Genomic DNA, 16,710 nt, shown 5'->3' with positions numbered 1-16,710 from the left:
TTATACATGTATAACATTTATTTATTAATTGATTAATGATATTACAATATTCAATATTGTTCATTACAAAAATTTTGATCATAAAATTATACACAAATTATCTTTTGAAGTTCTTCATTTGCATTTTTCTTTCGAAATTTGAAAGGATCTTTTTGTACAGCATTTATTAATTTTTCCATAGCACTATTAAAGTCCATTTGATTATTAATGCAAAATTGATCAACTTTAATATTTTGTGTATTTCGAAGGACTCTTTTTACTTCCCTTTTAAAAAAACTTCCAAATAAACTTGCTTTTATTTTTGCCGATACATTCAGTATATGCATTTTGAATGCAATTGCAGATTGAACAGCATTTGAAATTACATTAGCTGTACGATCAAAGATTTTTTTGACTTTTTCTATTTTTTGACAACAAAGAAGACCCACCCAAGAGATTGGACAAGGTGGCTTTGTTAGATCATTAATAATTACAGGAAATTCAATAATTATAGGTGGATCAGGCGTTGGAGGTCTTGGTATTTCTGGAAAATTGAGAATTGAAGGGGGTCTTGTTAAATAAGGGGGTCGAGTAAGATAAGGAAATTTAGTATGTGCATTAGATATAGTAGGTTCAGTAGGTATAGCAGTTACAGTAGATTTAGTAGGTTCAGTAGGTTCTGTAGGTTTAGAAGATTCAGTAGGTTTAGAAGATTCAGAAGGCTGAGAAGGTTTAGGAGGCTCAGAAGGTTTAGAAGATTCAGAAGACTGAGAAGGTTTAGGAGGCTCAGAAGGTTTAGAAACAGATGGTTTACTGGTTTGAGGCGGAAATACAATGCTGTTACAAAAGCAATCACAATCTATATAACATGTGCACTCACAAGGAGATTGGCAATGAATTGGACAAGGATAGTGAGTATTAATCTGTGTATGATCTTGCACAACAGAACTAGTTACGGTTGTACTTTCAGAACTTGCAATTGATTCAGAATTATTCACTATCCCAGAAAGTGAATCGTTTCTAATTGGAACAACAGTTGAAGATGAAATAGAACCATCATCAGATGATGAATAAGAAGAAGCTACTCCTATGCCAATTGTAGAAGACGAACCAGAACCAATTGTTAAAGAACCGCCATCAATTGAAGAGGCACCAGAAGGTGAAGTCAAAACCGTACCAGTTGAAGTAACTAAATCATCTCTATCTGGAGATGTGATTGCAATACTATTTCCTGGAATATCTTCAATTTCACTATTATCATAATCTCCGTCATGATAATTATCGCTAGCGGGTAAAAAAACAGTGGACGAGAGTAACGGAGAAGAAGATGTAAAATCTGTAGCAGTGGTTGGAGTCACACTTGGAGTAGTACCTTTAGTAACATTTGCAGTTGTACCTAAAGTAACATTTCTAGTAGTAGGCCTAGGACGACAAGTTGGTTTTGATGGTTTAGAAAATATTCGTTTCAATGCAACATTTTCGGTAGCAGATGGATTATTGTTAATATTCGTGCAGGTCCAATTGATAGGAATATCGGTTCTATCATGCCATCCATGACAAATACAATGACATGGAGGAATACATGTACCAACGCAATATCCAAGAGCTTGCAATTCAGGAATATCGTAATTTCCATCTTCGATAACTCCCAATAAATCCGCTCTTCGCTCACGGATATGATTATCGTTCATCCAAATTTTTAATGACAAACCCTGCAATTTTTAACAGACTATAATTCTACTTTTGTTTATATAAATATAATTTTTTAGCTTTAATTAATTATTAAAATCATTGTTGCTTTCTCATAAGCTTTAGAATAATTACTGTATTACTCACTGAATTATTTTGATAAGACATAAAATCTTGATTATATTTTCTAATTGCTTGTATCCATATCCAATCAACTAAAATTGTTACCAATAAAGCGAGTGTGCATGAAAATACTAATAATCAAATTAGTTTTAATATTTGTAAAATAATTTAATTATTATATGAAATTAAATTTTAATTTGAAACTTACCAAAAATCACAGAAACTGGGATTTTAAGAATAAAGTATTTCACTTCCCGCATGGTATATAGCTTTGGCATTAATGACTTTTAATAATTATTGATTCTTGTAGGAAAAGTAGTAAATGTCTGATGTATAAGTCAATAACTATTTGAGATTATTGAGGGGAATAATGTCAAATACAATTTGAAAAACCTTCATCTTATTTGATGTATTGATGTTTATAATTGAGAATTAACAGTATAAATAAATATCGTTTTTCCTTTTGCAAAAAAAAAACAACAGGAAATTCTATTTATTGCTTAACAATAAAAGTATAGGCTCTTGTCGTGGAGGTTAATAAACTTAATGTCAAGTTCGCTTTTACGTTAGGGTCTTTCGTATATATATAGTATATAGGAAATAAAAATTATAGCCCATGACCTCAATTGCAATAAATCACGAATCAACTTAATCGAAATTGCTACTACTATACAGATTATAACTTCAATTCCAATTAGAAATTTTGTTTCATTGTTCTTAATCAATTCCTACAAAATGATGCAATTATGATAAATATTTTAATGCTATAAACCTATAATATTAATTTATTATTGATGTAATTAACATTATAATAAATCAATATAAAGTAATTATATTAATTTGTAATTACTATTATTTTATAATTATTTCTTAATTAATAATGCATTTATTCATGAAAAACATTTTAAGGAAAAATAAAATTATTTAGTATCAGAAATTCTTTCTCTTGTATTGATAAATTAATTATATATACGTTTATAAAATTTATAAAAGTCGAAATGAAATGTGAATGAAATAATAATAAAATTAGAAAAAGATGATGTAAATTTTATCAGAAATTTCAATGGTTATTAATTGATTAGATAATATTTGGATGTATTCGTGGTGCATTAAAAATGATATGTCAACATTTTAAGAATAAAAAGCGTTTTAATTAATATACGTGACAACTGATATGCTAATTAACATGTTTGCAATGCTTCACTGATGTTACATCATCAATTGTCATTTCAAAAAAAAAAAAAAAGATTGTCTATACAAAATTGCAACAGTTTAATTAATTTTATCATTGTTGGTATACATTAAATTGTCTGAATTTTAATTTTTTTCTATATACTCTAAAGAATTTGATATAAGGTCGTAAAATTTATGACAATTACTCAGGGTCTTATAGTGATAGTTCTTTATTTAATTATAGATGATAAAATATTACTAAAAATAAACGAGTAATAAATAAAATAAATAAAAAAATGAAATGAAAAATTACATGAAAATGTTTAAGTAGAGTGGAAGTTGTGTGAATCATGAAACAAATGATATGTAAATTCGCGTATAAGGGACTCATTTATGTGTGCCATAAAAAATACAATAAAACTGAGCATAGAAATTGGCGTCGGTATTTTTCGGTCTCTTGTGTGACTTCCGGTTTTCTCGCATTCTACTTTGTCTTCAGCTTCGTTTCCAGCATCTTATGACACCGGAAAGATGACAACGCATAGATCGTTCTCAGCATGTATAAAGAATATAACCCATACCACCGTTGACACGAAAAACGGAAAAAAAGTAAAAAAAATATTTCCCCTCATTCTCATACATATATTATATATATATATATTTATATATACGAAAAATAAACTGAAATAACAAAATTGTTAACTATATTATTCTAATTTCGTAAAAAATTTCTACTAATTACAAATTTATTGTACCAAAAAAATAATTATTTATTAATTAGACAATAATTATATAAAAAAGGTATTAAAAATAAACATTAGTATTTGTGATATTAAAAAATTGAATAAATATACGATCCATATTTTTTGATAAAAAACGTTTAATTTCTAATAGAAAAAAAATCATATATATTACAATAAAAATTGCAAAATTCTTAACAAATTTGATTTATTTTCTGATCTCTTTCTTTCGTAATCCCCGTTTCGTTATAAATTCACGAGAACAATATTCCAGAAAAGAAGGTGAGAAATCGTTCTACATATTGTCTGGAATTGATCTAGTGTATGTTTTTTAAAAAAATTTTTTTTTTTATTGAACATTCTTCAATGTCGTACACTTTTAAAACGACACTGAAATGATTCATGGGAATAGTGATTGTTGAAATTTACGGGAAAATGTGACAACGAAAAAAACGTCGAAAAATAACGAGGCCATTATTTTCCATTTCCTTCTAAAAGCAGTATACAATCTATTTTCATTTAAATTTATATAGACACAAAATTATATATCTACTGTATAGTGAATTAAATTTTTTTATCTCAAAAATATATATATATATATATATCTTGTTATGTGTGATTTTAGAGTGAATGATATGACAAGGGCGGCAAACATCAAGAGTTAATTCTAATCCCATGGTGTTTATAGAACAAGCAGGGAGTTGGTATTAAAAAAATATTATTGCAAGAGGGTTAGAACGCCAAAAGCCAACAGCTTCCGTATATAGAAAAGTGATACACTGCCAGGTGCAAAAACTGCCAAAAAATATTTGTAAAACCGATAGTCGAAAATATTTTCAATTGAACCAAATATAATATGGATATTTATTTTATATGAAGGATTTTTATTTTATTCTTTTATTATAAAAGATATTAAATCAATATAGTTAACGTATCAATAATTTTTATTAACATTTTTGTTTTCATTCATCACATTTAATAAAAGTTAAATTTAATTGGATTTAAAATTTTTGAAAAATTAAAAAAGTTATATATTTCTTTTAAAAAAATTTAATAACTAATGGAATAAATCTTCTTTTTTTCAAGATCTATTTTTATTTATATAGTGGAATTCGAACTTGTGAGGGAAAAAAAATTTAGTATTTTAATGATACAACTGCATTAAGAAATGAGAAGATTGAAATGGACTGTATCCATTTTAACAAAAAAAAAAAAAAAAAGAACAACTGGCACGCGCTCTAATTTAAAACAGACTTTTTCAAACGACTGGAAGATAAATTTTCCTTACACATTTATAATTATGTGACACGTGTTTTTCAACTTGTATCTTATCGAATGACTCTTATCTTTTCAAAAAGATTTTTTCCCTTATTTTTTAAATGCCACTCTTTGCGCTTAACGTCTGGCCCTTTCAACGCTTGTCAGCTTCTTAAATCTGATGTCAGTTGTATTATATACTTTAAAAGTTTATAAAGTTAATACGATACAGTAATGTTCACATGTTACAATATCATATAATTATTATAAAAAAAATTGTAAACAAAAATAATTAGTAGGTAACCTCTTTTACAGAAAGAATAAATTAATTGTTATATCGATAACACAGTAAAAGTACGATAAGTCGCGCTTAAACTATTTTTACAACTTTAAATTCAGTCTCAAAAATGGGGTGAAATAAAGACTTTTTTTTAGTGTAAAATTAAATAATAAAATTACTTTCGATGAATATAACAAAATTTAAAAATAGCTTTAATCTTTTCCTCTTGTTTGAATAAAGATTTATTTTATGAACACCTATTATAACCCCTTTTCACTGTCTTCACATGTAATTGCTTATACTATACTTGTCTAACTCAGAAAATGCATTTCATCAACAAATTCATAAAACCCATTTTGTGACTTGAATTCTAGGGCAGATTCTCATTACCTTGAGTGGAAGTGAGTAACTTTTAGAGCTAAAGCGAAATTAACGTCCAACCGCGTAAGTGGAAGTTTTAACACGTCGTGATCATCATCAGGAAGCCGACATTTATGACAGATGTTAGATTTTTATAGTCTCTACTATGTATTTCTTAATATTTATTAAAAATTTTGCCAAAATTTTAGAATCATAAATAAACGAAAAAAATATATTGTCTGAATTTTTGTTAATTTAATAATTGTTGTTGATTAATTTTTACGAAGCCTTTTTTTTACTGTCCTCTTCAGGTCCAATGGCTATTTAATGAAAAAATAGTTATTAACAATTGACGAATGACAACATTTTCCTGTAATGAAAATGTTTTTTTTAGAATCAATGAACAAGAAATATTCAATTTGAAAAAGAAACTTACCTCATAAAGAGGAAATGTTGTTTTTTAAATTGTTACATTTTGAAATTTAAAAAAAAGAGAATTGGAAAAGAAAAACAACACGTGATTTCAGTTCCAAAAATCAATTAGGTTAGATTAAAAATCAATTAGGTTAGATATTACTTGATTAGATTAGGTATTAATAAAATTTCACGGTAAATTCAAATTTGAATTTTGCGATAAAAAATAAAAAATTTGAAATTAAGAATGAATAAGAATTACTTAAGTTATTTATATCAGTATTAAAATTAACAGTATTGTTTGATATTTTTTTTAATATAAATCATTTCGATATATATCTTCTTTTAAATTCAGTGATTTCATTATTTAAAATTGTAATATTTTGAAGTATAGAGTTCTTTTAAATAAACTTAGATTTTCAAGATAGTATAGCGCTCATCAGATAATTTAACTGCGCTCTATCTACTAAAGAATAAATTATTGAAATTTTATGTGATAAAGGATGGTGAGATGCAAAATTAATATATCTGCGACCATGTTTTTTTTTGTGATATACCAATTTGTGTGAAGAATATTATTTTCTATATATAATTAACGAAAGATCAAGAAAATTAATGTGTTATTAGATGATAATTCATAAGTAAATTCTAAGTTTAAATCAATATCTGTAGTGTCTATGGTAATAAAGTTATTAATAAATAATAATAATAACTAAATATAAATAAATAAAGCTTTTGTCTATACACACAGACATAAATTTCTTTTATAGACATTTTTAGACTCCTTGTTGTTCAACGACAAACTATGTCAAAAATTTTGGATTCTGAGCAATGTACAGACAAAAGTCTGATTTTATACTGTAAGAAAAATATGCATTTCTGCTAAAGGCATAAAATTATTGATTCGAAAGCATATATGCTTTTGAATAAATAATTTTTATACCTTTAGTATAGAAATGCTATATTGATTCAATAGGATATTTTTCTCAGTGTATTAATACATAGATTCAATTCGTATATATTTATGATCTTTATAAGAAAAAACCGTCAATTACAGTCTCGAGAAACCAACGTTTGAACTCAGAATCATCCAAGTAAACAGCGATTTTATCGCAAACACAATAAATCAATGAAAATTCAGGAGAAGTCATCTCCAAAATTCCAGACAGGATTCTCTCTACTCCAGCAGGTTTATCTTGTTTATACTCATACGAATCCACACCCGTCATTACTATCTAGGTGTGTGTGTATATATACCTGCATATATATAGCAAACTCGACTCATTGGCAATCTACTCGCATCTGTAACTCTTAAATTTTGAGTGTGTTAAAGTGTATTCTAATGCGTTTGCATGTATATATGAAAGGCTGCGTTTATAATACTTGCAAGACTATAAGCTTTAGCGCGTGTGCACGTTTGTCTGCGTCCATACATATATACATATGTGTGTGAGAGTGCGAGGTTTAACAAGGGTCTGACAGGCTCGTTGCCGTTGTTATTTATCGGTTATGTCGGCGCATCTCCCATCTCGACGAAAGAGAAGCTTTATAACTCCTCTCATTCTCTTTCTCACTCTTTCCTCCAAACGAACACACAAATCGTTAAATGAACATATATATGTATATATTCATGCACGCACCGTTTGCTACCAATCATAGAAAAATTTTCCTCTTTCTTGTTATTTTTAATGTATATAATATATATATACATATATGAGGCATTCTATTTCAAACTGTACCACCTGCAAAAGACTATCGCGTGTAGAGCACTTTTCATATATAATTAAATTATATTTTTGCTAAAAACTTTTGACAAAATGATCTTTTTAACATAAAAAAACCACTAAAAAGTCCATTATAATCTTTGGATGGAAGAAACTAAAGAATTTTGGACAATTTACAACAAAATTGCGAAGATGACATGTTTTGAGATATCATAAAGTTTTTAAATACAAATTAAACCAAGAAATAATTATTTTTTTAAAAAAAGCTTATTACAGTCTGAAAGCTTGAGAAATTCTCTATTAAAATCATTATTTATATTTTATATTTCAAGTTTTTTAAATAAAATAAATTATATAAAAAAAGTGCTCTACACACGATAGTCTTTAGCATACACTGTAAAAAATAATGGAAAATTTCCCATACAAATGTAAGGATTTTTTTCAATACTTTGTATGGAAATATTCTTTACCATACACAAGTATGGAAAAATTTCAAAACGTTATGGAATATTTTCCATTTTATGGTAAAATTCCAAATCCCTGTATGGAAAAATTCCTATACGTATAAAATTTATGTATGGAAAAATGCTTTTCCATACACATGTATAGAAATATTACATAACATTATGGAATATTTTCAATCATGTATGGACAATTTACAAACATTATTGTATAATGAACATTTTGTTATATAATATATTTTATTAAATTCTTTTTATTAATTCATAATAATAACAACAATATTTTAGTTTATGTGTCTTATTTTTTAACAAAAGTGTTGTAAAAAAGTAAGGTAAGTTTATTTCATTTATAATAGTTTAAAAATGTTAATTAATTAGTTGTAAACATTGTTGTTGTATAAATAAAAAATATTTTTATTTACTGTGTAAATTATGAAATATAAGTTTTTAAAAGTTAAATGAATATTATAAAATTGTGAAAACAACTTACGTTATTTAACAAAAAGTTAAATACAATAATAGTTTTATAAAAGATTTGTTATATACTCTTAAATATTTTTATTCTAAAGTAACGATAGAAATTTTTTTATCTTTTGTAATACATATTTTCTTATTTTGAAATGTTTGTCACATCTGGTATGGTTTAGGATGGCCGGCTAAGGGTTTCTTATTTCAAGAGAGATAATTTTATGAGTTTTCCGTGACCATTTTTTTTCATAGTTTTTTGTAGACAGAAAGTTTGTGAAATTTTTTAAATGAAAATATATAGGAAATTTTAGAATGTTTTAAATGTTCCCCATGAAATTCTCGAAAAAAGCCCTTTCAAGCGTCAGTTGCTCTCAAGCAATAGTCTGGGAAACATACTACGAGAAAATAAAACCGTTTGTGTTAAAAGTTTTTTTATAATATATAATATGAGGAATATTCAAGGATTACATTTACATTACCTATTTGTGGTATGTTTCAAAATATATTTTTAATTGTATTAATAATTTTGGACAAGAGAAAAACGTAAAGCGTATAAAGAATTTAAAAATATCTGAAGTAAATATTTTTTTTAGAAATAATACCTAGAGAAACATTAACTACATTAGTTAATAAATATTTTTATAACAAATTTCATACTTAAATCAATTAAAAATAAATAATTAAATTATCAATTTTATATTCAGTGTGATAAAACTTCAGAAAATTTAAGTAATTATTATTTTCATTGCAGGAAAATCTTTGTTTAACGAAGAAGAATAAAGACGTTAAGGTAAATATCTTATTTTATATGTTATATTAATATGTATATTTATTTATAATACATAACAAGAAATTATGTCAACCTTAATTATTTTTTCTTGATTTTTCTAGAGTCTTCCAAAAAAATAAACACGAATAATGGACACAATAGAGGAAAAAACGCAAAACGAAGAAGTTGAATTAGTGACTGGAAAGTTAGCAACAAGTATCTAATTTATATCACAATTTCATAGTATAAGATTCATTTGTTAAATGGTAATTGTATCTTAATGAAATAAAAAATAACTTTCAATATTTAAAAAACAAATATACTCTACAGTTTATTGTACCAAAAATTCCAAATACCGAAAAATATATTCTATAAAATTTGTATGGAAAAATTAAAGTGCAGTATATATTAATATTACTGTACACCACATTTAGTTATTTCCATACAATTTTATGGAAAAATTACCATTTAGTTTACTAATACTGCCATACAAAGTATGGTTTTTTTCCATACAAATTTAGGGAAAAATTACCATTGTGTATATTAAGTTTCCTATACACTGTATGGGTTTTTTCCTATACAAATGTATAGCAAAATTACTATTGTGTATATTAATTTTCCCATACTCTTTATGGGTTTTTTCCATACGATTGTAGGGTAAAATTACCATCGTGTATATTAATTTTCCCATACGCTTTATGGGTTTTTTTCCATACGATTGTAGGGTAAAATTACCATTGTGTATATTAATTTTGCCATACAATGTATGGGTTTTTTCCCATACAATTGTATGGAAAAAATCCATTACTGTATGGGTTAATTACGTCCAATACATGTATGGGAAATTTACCATAAAAATTTTTTACAGTGTATGTGGTACGGTTTGAAATAGAATGCCTTATTTTATATGTTATACGGTCATTGTCGATTATTGGGAATTGTCGACAATGCCCACTGTCACTGGGCATGGTCGATATTGCCCGGGCATTGTCGACAATGTCCGGTCAATGTCTAAAAATATTCATATCATTTAACTTTTTCGGGCATTGTCGACATTGTTCGTGACAATAAAGGCCATGTACTGACTAGATCAACAGCATTTCTTAAAGTTCTGGTTAGGCTAATGATATAGATACACAACAACTTGTGATTAGTAGTTTAAAGTAAATTGCAAACTTAAGCTTATGGGTGATTCTCTCAAAAAGGACAAATTACGCTTTTAAGATATTTTGTTATAAAATATGAAAATTAATTGAAATTATTTAAAATTCTGTCAGCCATGCGTTAGGATTTAACAATTTTCAATCGGACCACTAAAGAAAATTTTAAAAAAAGGTAAAATAACTGAAATATTGAATAAAAACTGATGTTACGGAATGGAGTTTTAACACTAGTTTTCATTCAATAATTCAGTTGTTTGCCATTTTTTTGAAATTTTCTTTACTGATCCCATAAAAATTTGTTGAATTTTATCGTATGGCTGGGAGAATGTTTATTAGTTGAAATTAATGTTATTATTTTTTAACAAAAACCTCGTCCAAAATTGTGCACAAATAATTTGTTCTTTTTGAGAGAATCACCCTTATATGTTTTTATCATAAAGTAATGGAATTACTATTGATGGATTTTTTTTTTATATCGACATTGCCCGGGCACTGTCACTTTTCACTGAAGTTTGTTAAAAATATTGTCAAAATTACTGGACAATGTCGACAATGCCATTATAATCGACAATGACCGTAACATATATATATTATTAAAAATAGCAAATCTCACCAGAGGAAGAAGGTCGCTTTGCACTTTAAAATAATTAAATACTTATACATTAATAAACGCTAAAAATGAAGATAATATATATGAGGGGCTGATTACAAAAGTGAGTTATAATTAAAGTGGGAGCAAAAATGGGTTAAAAGCCTTGCGAGTAAAAACGGGTTAAAATATTTCGATTAATTTATCTATTTAGAATGATATGTTGATGACTTTTCTTATACAATTATTATTTTTTGTTGCTTAAATATACCAACAAAATTATTTTCTTAGCCCAACCAAATTTTGGTAAAATTAAAAAAAAATATATAAACTAAAAAAGTATTAAAAGGTATTAAAACTAAAAAGTATATGTTTGCCTTAAAGTAGATTATTTTTGGTTTAAATCGATATTTCAGGACTAATGTAAGTTGTTTCAACCAAAATTAGTCTTAAAATAAAATTTTTTTTAAAGTGATTGTCATCAGTTTCGAAAATTCAGATTTTAAACTATTCCTTATAGAATTCAAATATTCATAGGATATATCCTATAGAATGTCTTATGGACATCCGGCGCCTTATAAGGATTATATAGTTAAAAATTTGAATTTTCCAAAATTGACAATCACTGTTAAAAAGGAAGCTTATTTTGAGTCTATACAATTTTTTTGGTTGAAAATTATTAGTCCACATATGGACTTAATTGATGATTAAAAATCTTATTTAAAAACCAAAAATTGTCTTACACATGGAAAGAAAAAATATTGTTTTAAAAACTTTATAAAGAGAAAATTGTTTTTTGTTTCAACAAAATCAAAATTGTTTTGTCCTATATAGCAATTACAGAAATCCTATGTTTTATTTTTACATTTAAATTATATTAATTTAATAATAATGTTTCGAGGCTTTTCACAGTTAGGATGTTCGTATATATTGATACAGTTAACTATACATGTTTCGGCTATTTAGCCTTCATCAGGCTTTAAATTATTAAATTTAACTATAAGGTACCTTAAAGAGTAGTGTACCTTAATATTTTTAAGAGTAAAGTTCCTACTCTCTAAATTTGAATCAGCGAAACGTCGCTAATTTGCAGCTATAAGTATGCAGCTGATTCAAACAGCGTATATACACTGATGAAATAGTGTATATGCGCTAATTATCAATGTATATACGCTGTTTGAATCAGCTGCATACTTATAGCTGCCCAATCAGCGATTTTCCGCTGATTCAAATTTAGAGAGTAACAAAATTAATATTGTGGACCTAACAATAAAAAATTTATTGTATTAAAAAAAATAAATAAAAATTTTTTTTATACAAGTGTATTTTGGTAAAATTTTGCTTCCACAATCACATTTTTATGTTAACACCTTTGCTTTTGAAATATAACAAAATTACGCTTCATGTCATTTGGGAGGTAGAAAATATATGCGAGAGAGAAAGAGAGAGAGAGAGATAGTCGCGTATGGCGCTGGAATCACAGAAGGCGGAGAATGTTTATGGTGGTGGTACAAGTGGTACTGGTGGTGGTAGTTATGGTGGTTATGGTGGGGTGTTCGCTTAGCGCTAGCACGTGTTAAAAACATAACCACTTACTCGAATGGGGCTGGAGTTTATTTATCGCGAGCTCCTCCTATATCCCCGCGAGCACACGGGTAATATTCTCTCTTTATATGCTCCCCTTTCTCTTTCTCGTTCCATCATGATTTTTCTCCATGTTTTTCTCGCACTTTAGAAATTATTTACTGATTCACTGATTTTTTTTTAAACGAAACATAAATGTTTTTAATGTTTTAATAAAAAAATTTTAGTTCTTGCTATATATTTATATAATGAGACTTTATTTTGTGACCCAATTGACCAAAAGTATCTTTGGCCTAATAGCTTTTTAATAATTTTTAATTTTAATAATTCAATAATTTTTAATAATCCTAAAATATATATGTAAAGTGACTTTATTTTTTGAACCAACCAGGTAATATAGTTGAGATGAATTTAAATGGTTTATTAATTAATTCGTTTTTTTAAAAATATTTTTGTATTTCCTCTCTTCAGGAATAATTATATCAGAATGGTGTAGAAACTGACAAGACACTTTGAGAATATAAATGACTCTCTTTTCTTATTTTCGTAAAGATATTATATAACTTTCTGAAAATTCCTCCTCGAACATAAGACATTTATTTTCTTCACATAGTTAAAAAAAAATGGTTTCCTCCTTATATTATATGTAATAGAATAATAATTAATTCTTTCTTTTTTTAATGATATACTGCACATTTTCTTATAGAATTTGACAATAAATTAATAACAATCATGTATGAAGTTAACATTAAATGCTATATTATATTTAAATTTTTGCCTATACTCTATAAATTAGAATTAGTAGAAATTTACACTAATTCAAAATAGAAATATTTAAAAATATGAAAACCATGTATTTATTGTTAAAAATCTACTTCGTTTTTGGTATAAAAAAAAAGAGTAAAAAGTTTATTGATCGACTTATGCATTCATCATAAAAGAAATCTGATCATCAATTTTGAAAAAGTAATATTGTTCACGGGACAATTCGCGATGCAAAACATGAAATATATATGCAACAACCTTATATTGTAAAACTATATATATAATGACGAATAATTTTTCATAACAAAATATATGTGTCCAATTCTCTCTGTGTATATGTCAAAAATTTTTGAAAATAAAATGTCACATTCTCGTACATCAAATGTATGATAAAGTTCAATTTTCTCGGCAAAAATCCTATCAGAGTACGCAATTTCCGAAGCAATATTTTGAAAATTCTAATTCCAGAGCATTGTTTCCAGAATCGTGTGCACGAAGCTCCGCAGGGATATATAGGATAATCTCCGGTGAAAAACATCAAGGGGTTACCATATACTCATATACGGTTGGATTTTGTTCGCAATCGACTTGAAAATGGCGTCTCATAACAACAAGTTGATGAAACGATTAAAAGCATAACGAGGACTCGGACGGTTCACTGATGGCTGTTGTTATAACATATATGCGCGCGTGATGCAACATTTACAATATATATGTGTGTGAAGTTTTCCTCTTTCCGCCAATTTATCTCTCTCTCTCGTTTTACTGTTTAGATTTTCTTCTCTCTCTCCCTCTCACCTCAATAGTAGCTCTCGTAAATTTTCCCAATTCACATGTATGAGCGTGCACATACCCTTGGGAGTCCTTAGTCACAGAAACAAGTCCCACAGGATTCTCCCTGGTGGGTAAATCTGTCGTAGAAGCGTTAACTGTAATTTGGAGGGCTGCTCCGGTAAAAGATCACCCAGACACGCGAGACTATATTTTTCAGTCGATTTTTCGTTTTTTTATAAATCAGTATATAGATATTCCTTGTTACTTTCAAAATATCTATGTATATATGGAAACTTCGAATGGAAAGAAATTCACATACTGCATATTGATTTTATAATAAAGATGTTTGGATGATAGATATGTAACTAAAGAGACAGTTTTTGACATATCTATTGTTAATTAATAAAGTTATTTTAGTGCACTATATGTATGTTCGAGATTAGATTTCTGAATTACCGACCGATAAAAGATCATTAACAAGTGTTTCATAAGTTGGTGGCGCTGCACAGTGGTCAAAAATAGCGAAAAATGGTAAAACCTAAATTCACGCGAGTTTTCAATGAAAATAAGTCTATAATATATATCATTCGACGCAGAATTACACCACGAACTTATAAAAGTGCGATCTTAGAAAAAGATACATTATACTCTGAACAGCGTTCGAAAAATACATTAAAAATGCAGTTTTTCCAATTTTATGTATCTGACAATAAATATTTTCCAAAATATCCAAGAAGAAGCCCCGTGCAGAAATTTGAGTTAGATTTTAATAGGGACCTCGCTGTGCGTCCCTTTTGCCAGATGGGTTCCGGAAGGGAAACTCTAGGTGGAACCCGGCATTTTTCGTCACGAGCGAGGCCAGCGAGGAATGTTGGTATGGATCTAGCAGAGATATCCCTGCGATTTCCCTACCAGAAGTAAAGGGTTCTCGCTAGAACCCTATTAGCTCCTTTTAATCGATTATTATTAAATAAAAATTAATAAATATTTAATAAATCCAAAAAACATATTTTTATAAAGATCCAACGTCTTTTCTTCCGTGTGTGTTTTTGAAATTGTAGAGTTAAAAACGCCCGTTATGCTATTTATTATAGCCGTAAAGTTTAATTAAACTTCCTAACCTCCAAACAGTACTAACACAAATTTTAACCAGAATTATAAATAAAAAAGTTAGAAATCATAATATTACCTGAAGAAATTGGAATAATCATAGTAAAAATTAAAAATTTGCAATAATGATATTAACATAAAGACAAAAATTTGAGGTTAGAAAACCAATTAATATATTTTTTACTTTTAATATGCTAAGTACATATTTCATGTTTGTTGGCTTAATATTAAATATTCTTAAATTGATAATATTATGTTAATATTTACCTTCTGATATTGTTTGCTACGCATTCGCGATTGCTTTTTTTTCCTCTCATTATTTTCCTTTTTTAATTATCAAAAGAACAATAAAATTCAGGTTCACACAAAATGACATGTGCACTGGCACCATTCATTTCATCACTCTCGACGATGGAACATCGATATATTGAAAACTTCGATACATCGATTTCGATATTTTCGATTTAAATTTAAATATTATTTTTAAATTAAATAAAAAGTGAAACTATAATGTAATTTATTAATAATATTATTTTGATTCTATCACTCAGTGGTATTTAATAATAAATTTAATTTATTTAATAATTTTATTATTATAATTTATTATTATAAATATTTATTTTTTTATTATTATTTCTAAAACGAACATTTTAAAAATATTTGTGTCCCTTATTGAACATAATTAAATTCATATTTTAAATAAAGAAAACATCGAAAAATAATCTAAGTCCGATTCGAGTTATTTCTGGCTAGAATTTAGTAAGGGCTTAATCAGATTTTTCTAGTTTGAATTGCCTTTCTAGAATTCAAACGGGATCTCAGCAGATATTTCTAGTCTGAATTTCTCACAAGAATCTAATCAGGTTCGAGTACGACTTTTCTAGGCTAGATTTTCTAGCGCGGTTCTAGTCGGAATCCATTATCACGTTGGGAAGCTAGGGACATTTCTACACGGGGCATTACTGAGGGCATTTAATGATTTTAGGCGATAAATATGCTATTAAAATTTTGTCTGTGGTATGAAAATGGAATCCTTCGATTTGACTATAATTTCTTCAAATTAAAATTAATTCCTCTATTTTTAATATATCATCCGATACTTTTTACTTGAGAGAAAAAATTCAACAAATGACAAAATTTCATTATTTTGATGAAAAGTTTTATTATTAAAAAATATAATTTTCTAAAAAATTATTATTATTATTAACATTATTACTATTACTAATAACAAAAATAATAATGACCATGAATAACCTACTGGTAATGTTTCGTCTATTTTAATAAAAAG

General features: G+C 27.2%; 1 protein-coding gene and 1 long non-coding RNA gene across 2 annotated transcripts; one reads left to right on the top strand and one right to left on the bottom strand.

Annotated features, from left to right (window-relative positions):
- Positions 1-2,325, bottom strand: LOC127279546 (uncharacterized). Its single transcript, XM_051301979.1, has 3 exons — positions 2,000-2,325; positions 1,816-1,922; positions 1-1,691 (listed from the first exon to the last, which is right to left on the bottom strand). Exons 1-3 carry the CDS (start codon positions 2,067-2,069, stop codon positions 87-89), a joined length of 1,782 nt encoding a protein of 593 aa, XP_051157936.1. The 5' UTR covers positions 2,070-2,325; the 3' UTR covers positions 1-86.
- A 6,731-nt stretch (positions 2,326-9,056) lies between these two features.
- Positions 9,057-9,648, top strand: LOC127279557 (uncharacterized). The gene is made up of 3 exons (XR_007842651.1): positions 9,057-9,156; positions 9,420-9,458; positions 9,560-9,648. It is a non-coding gene; the product is annotated as an uncharacterized LOC127279557 (long non-coding RNA).
- Positions 9,649-16,710: the final 7,062 nt, after the last annotated feature.

The sequence above is a fragment of the Leptopilina boulardi genome, unplaced genomic scaffold (assembly GCF_019393585.1).
Source record: "Leptopilina boulardi isolate dan_hultmark-lab unplaced genomic scaffold, ZJU_Lbou_2.1 LbouV2_216, whole genome shotgun sequence".
Lineage (NCBI taxonomy): Eukaryota > Metazoa > Arthropoda > Insecta > Hymenoptera > Figitidae > Leptopilina > Leptopilina boulardi.
The sequence above is the reverse complement of the archived record's forward strand: the minus strand, read 5'-3'. Positions and strand labels throughout refer to the sequence as shown.

What these genes read in the sequence shown, in the direction of transcription:
- LOC127279546 (XM_051301979.1), bottom strand. Translation starts at nt 2,069, where the DNA reads ATGCCAAAGCTATATACCATGCGGGAAGTGAAATACTTTATTCTTAAA. An exon ending in CCCAGTTTCTGTGATTTTTG is followed by an intron (nt 1,923 to 1,999) that starts GTAAGTTTCAAA and finishes TTTGATTATTAG; the next exon opens with TATTTTCATGCACACTCGCT. An exon ending in TGTCTTATCAAAATAATTCA is followed by an intron (nt 1,692 to 1,815) that starts GTGAGTAATACA and finishes TAAAAATTGCAG; the next exon opens with GGTTTGTCATTAAAAATTTG.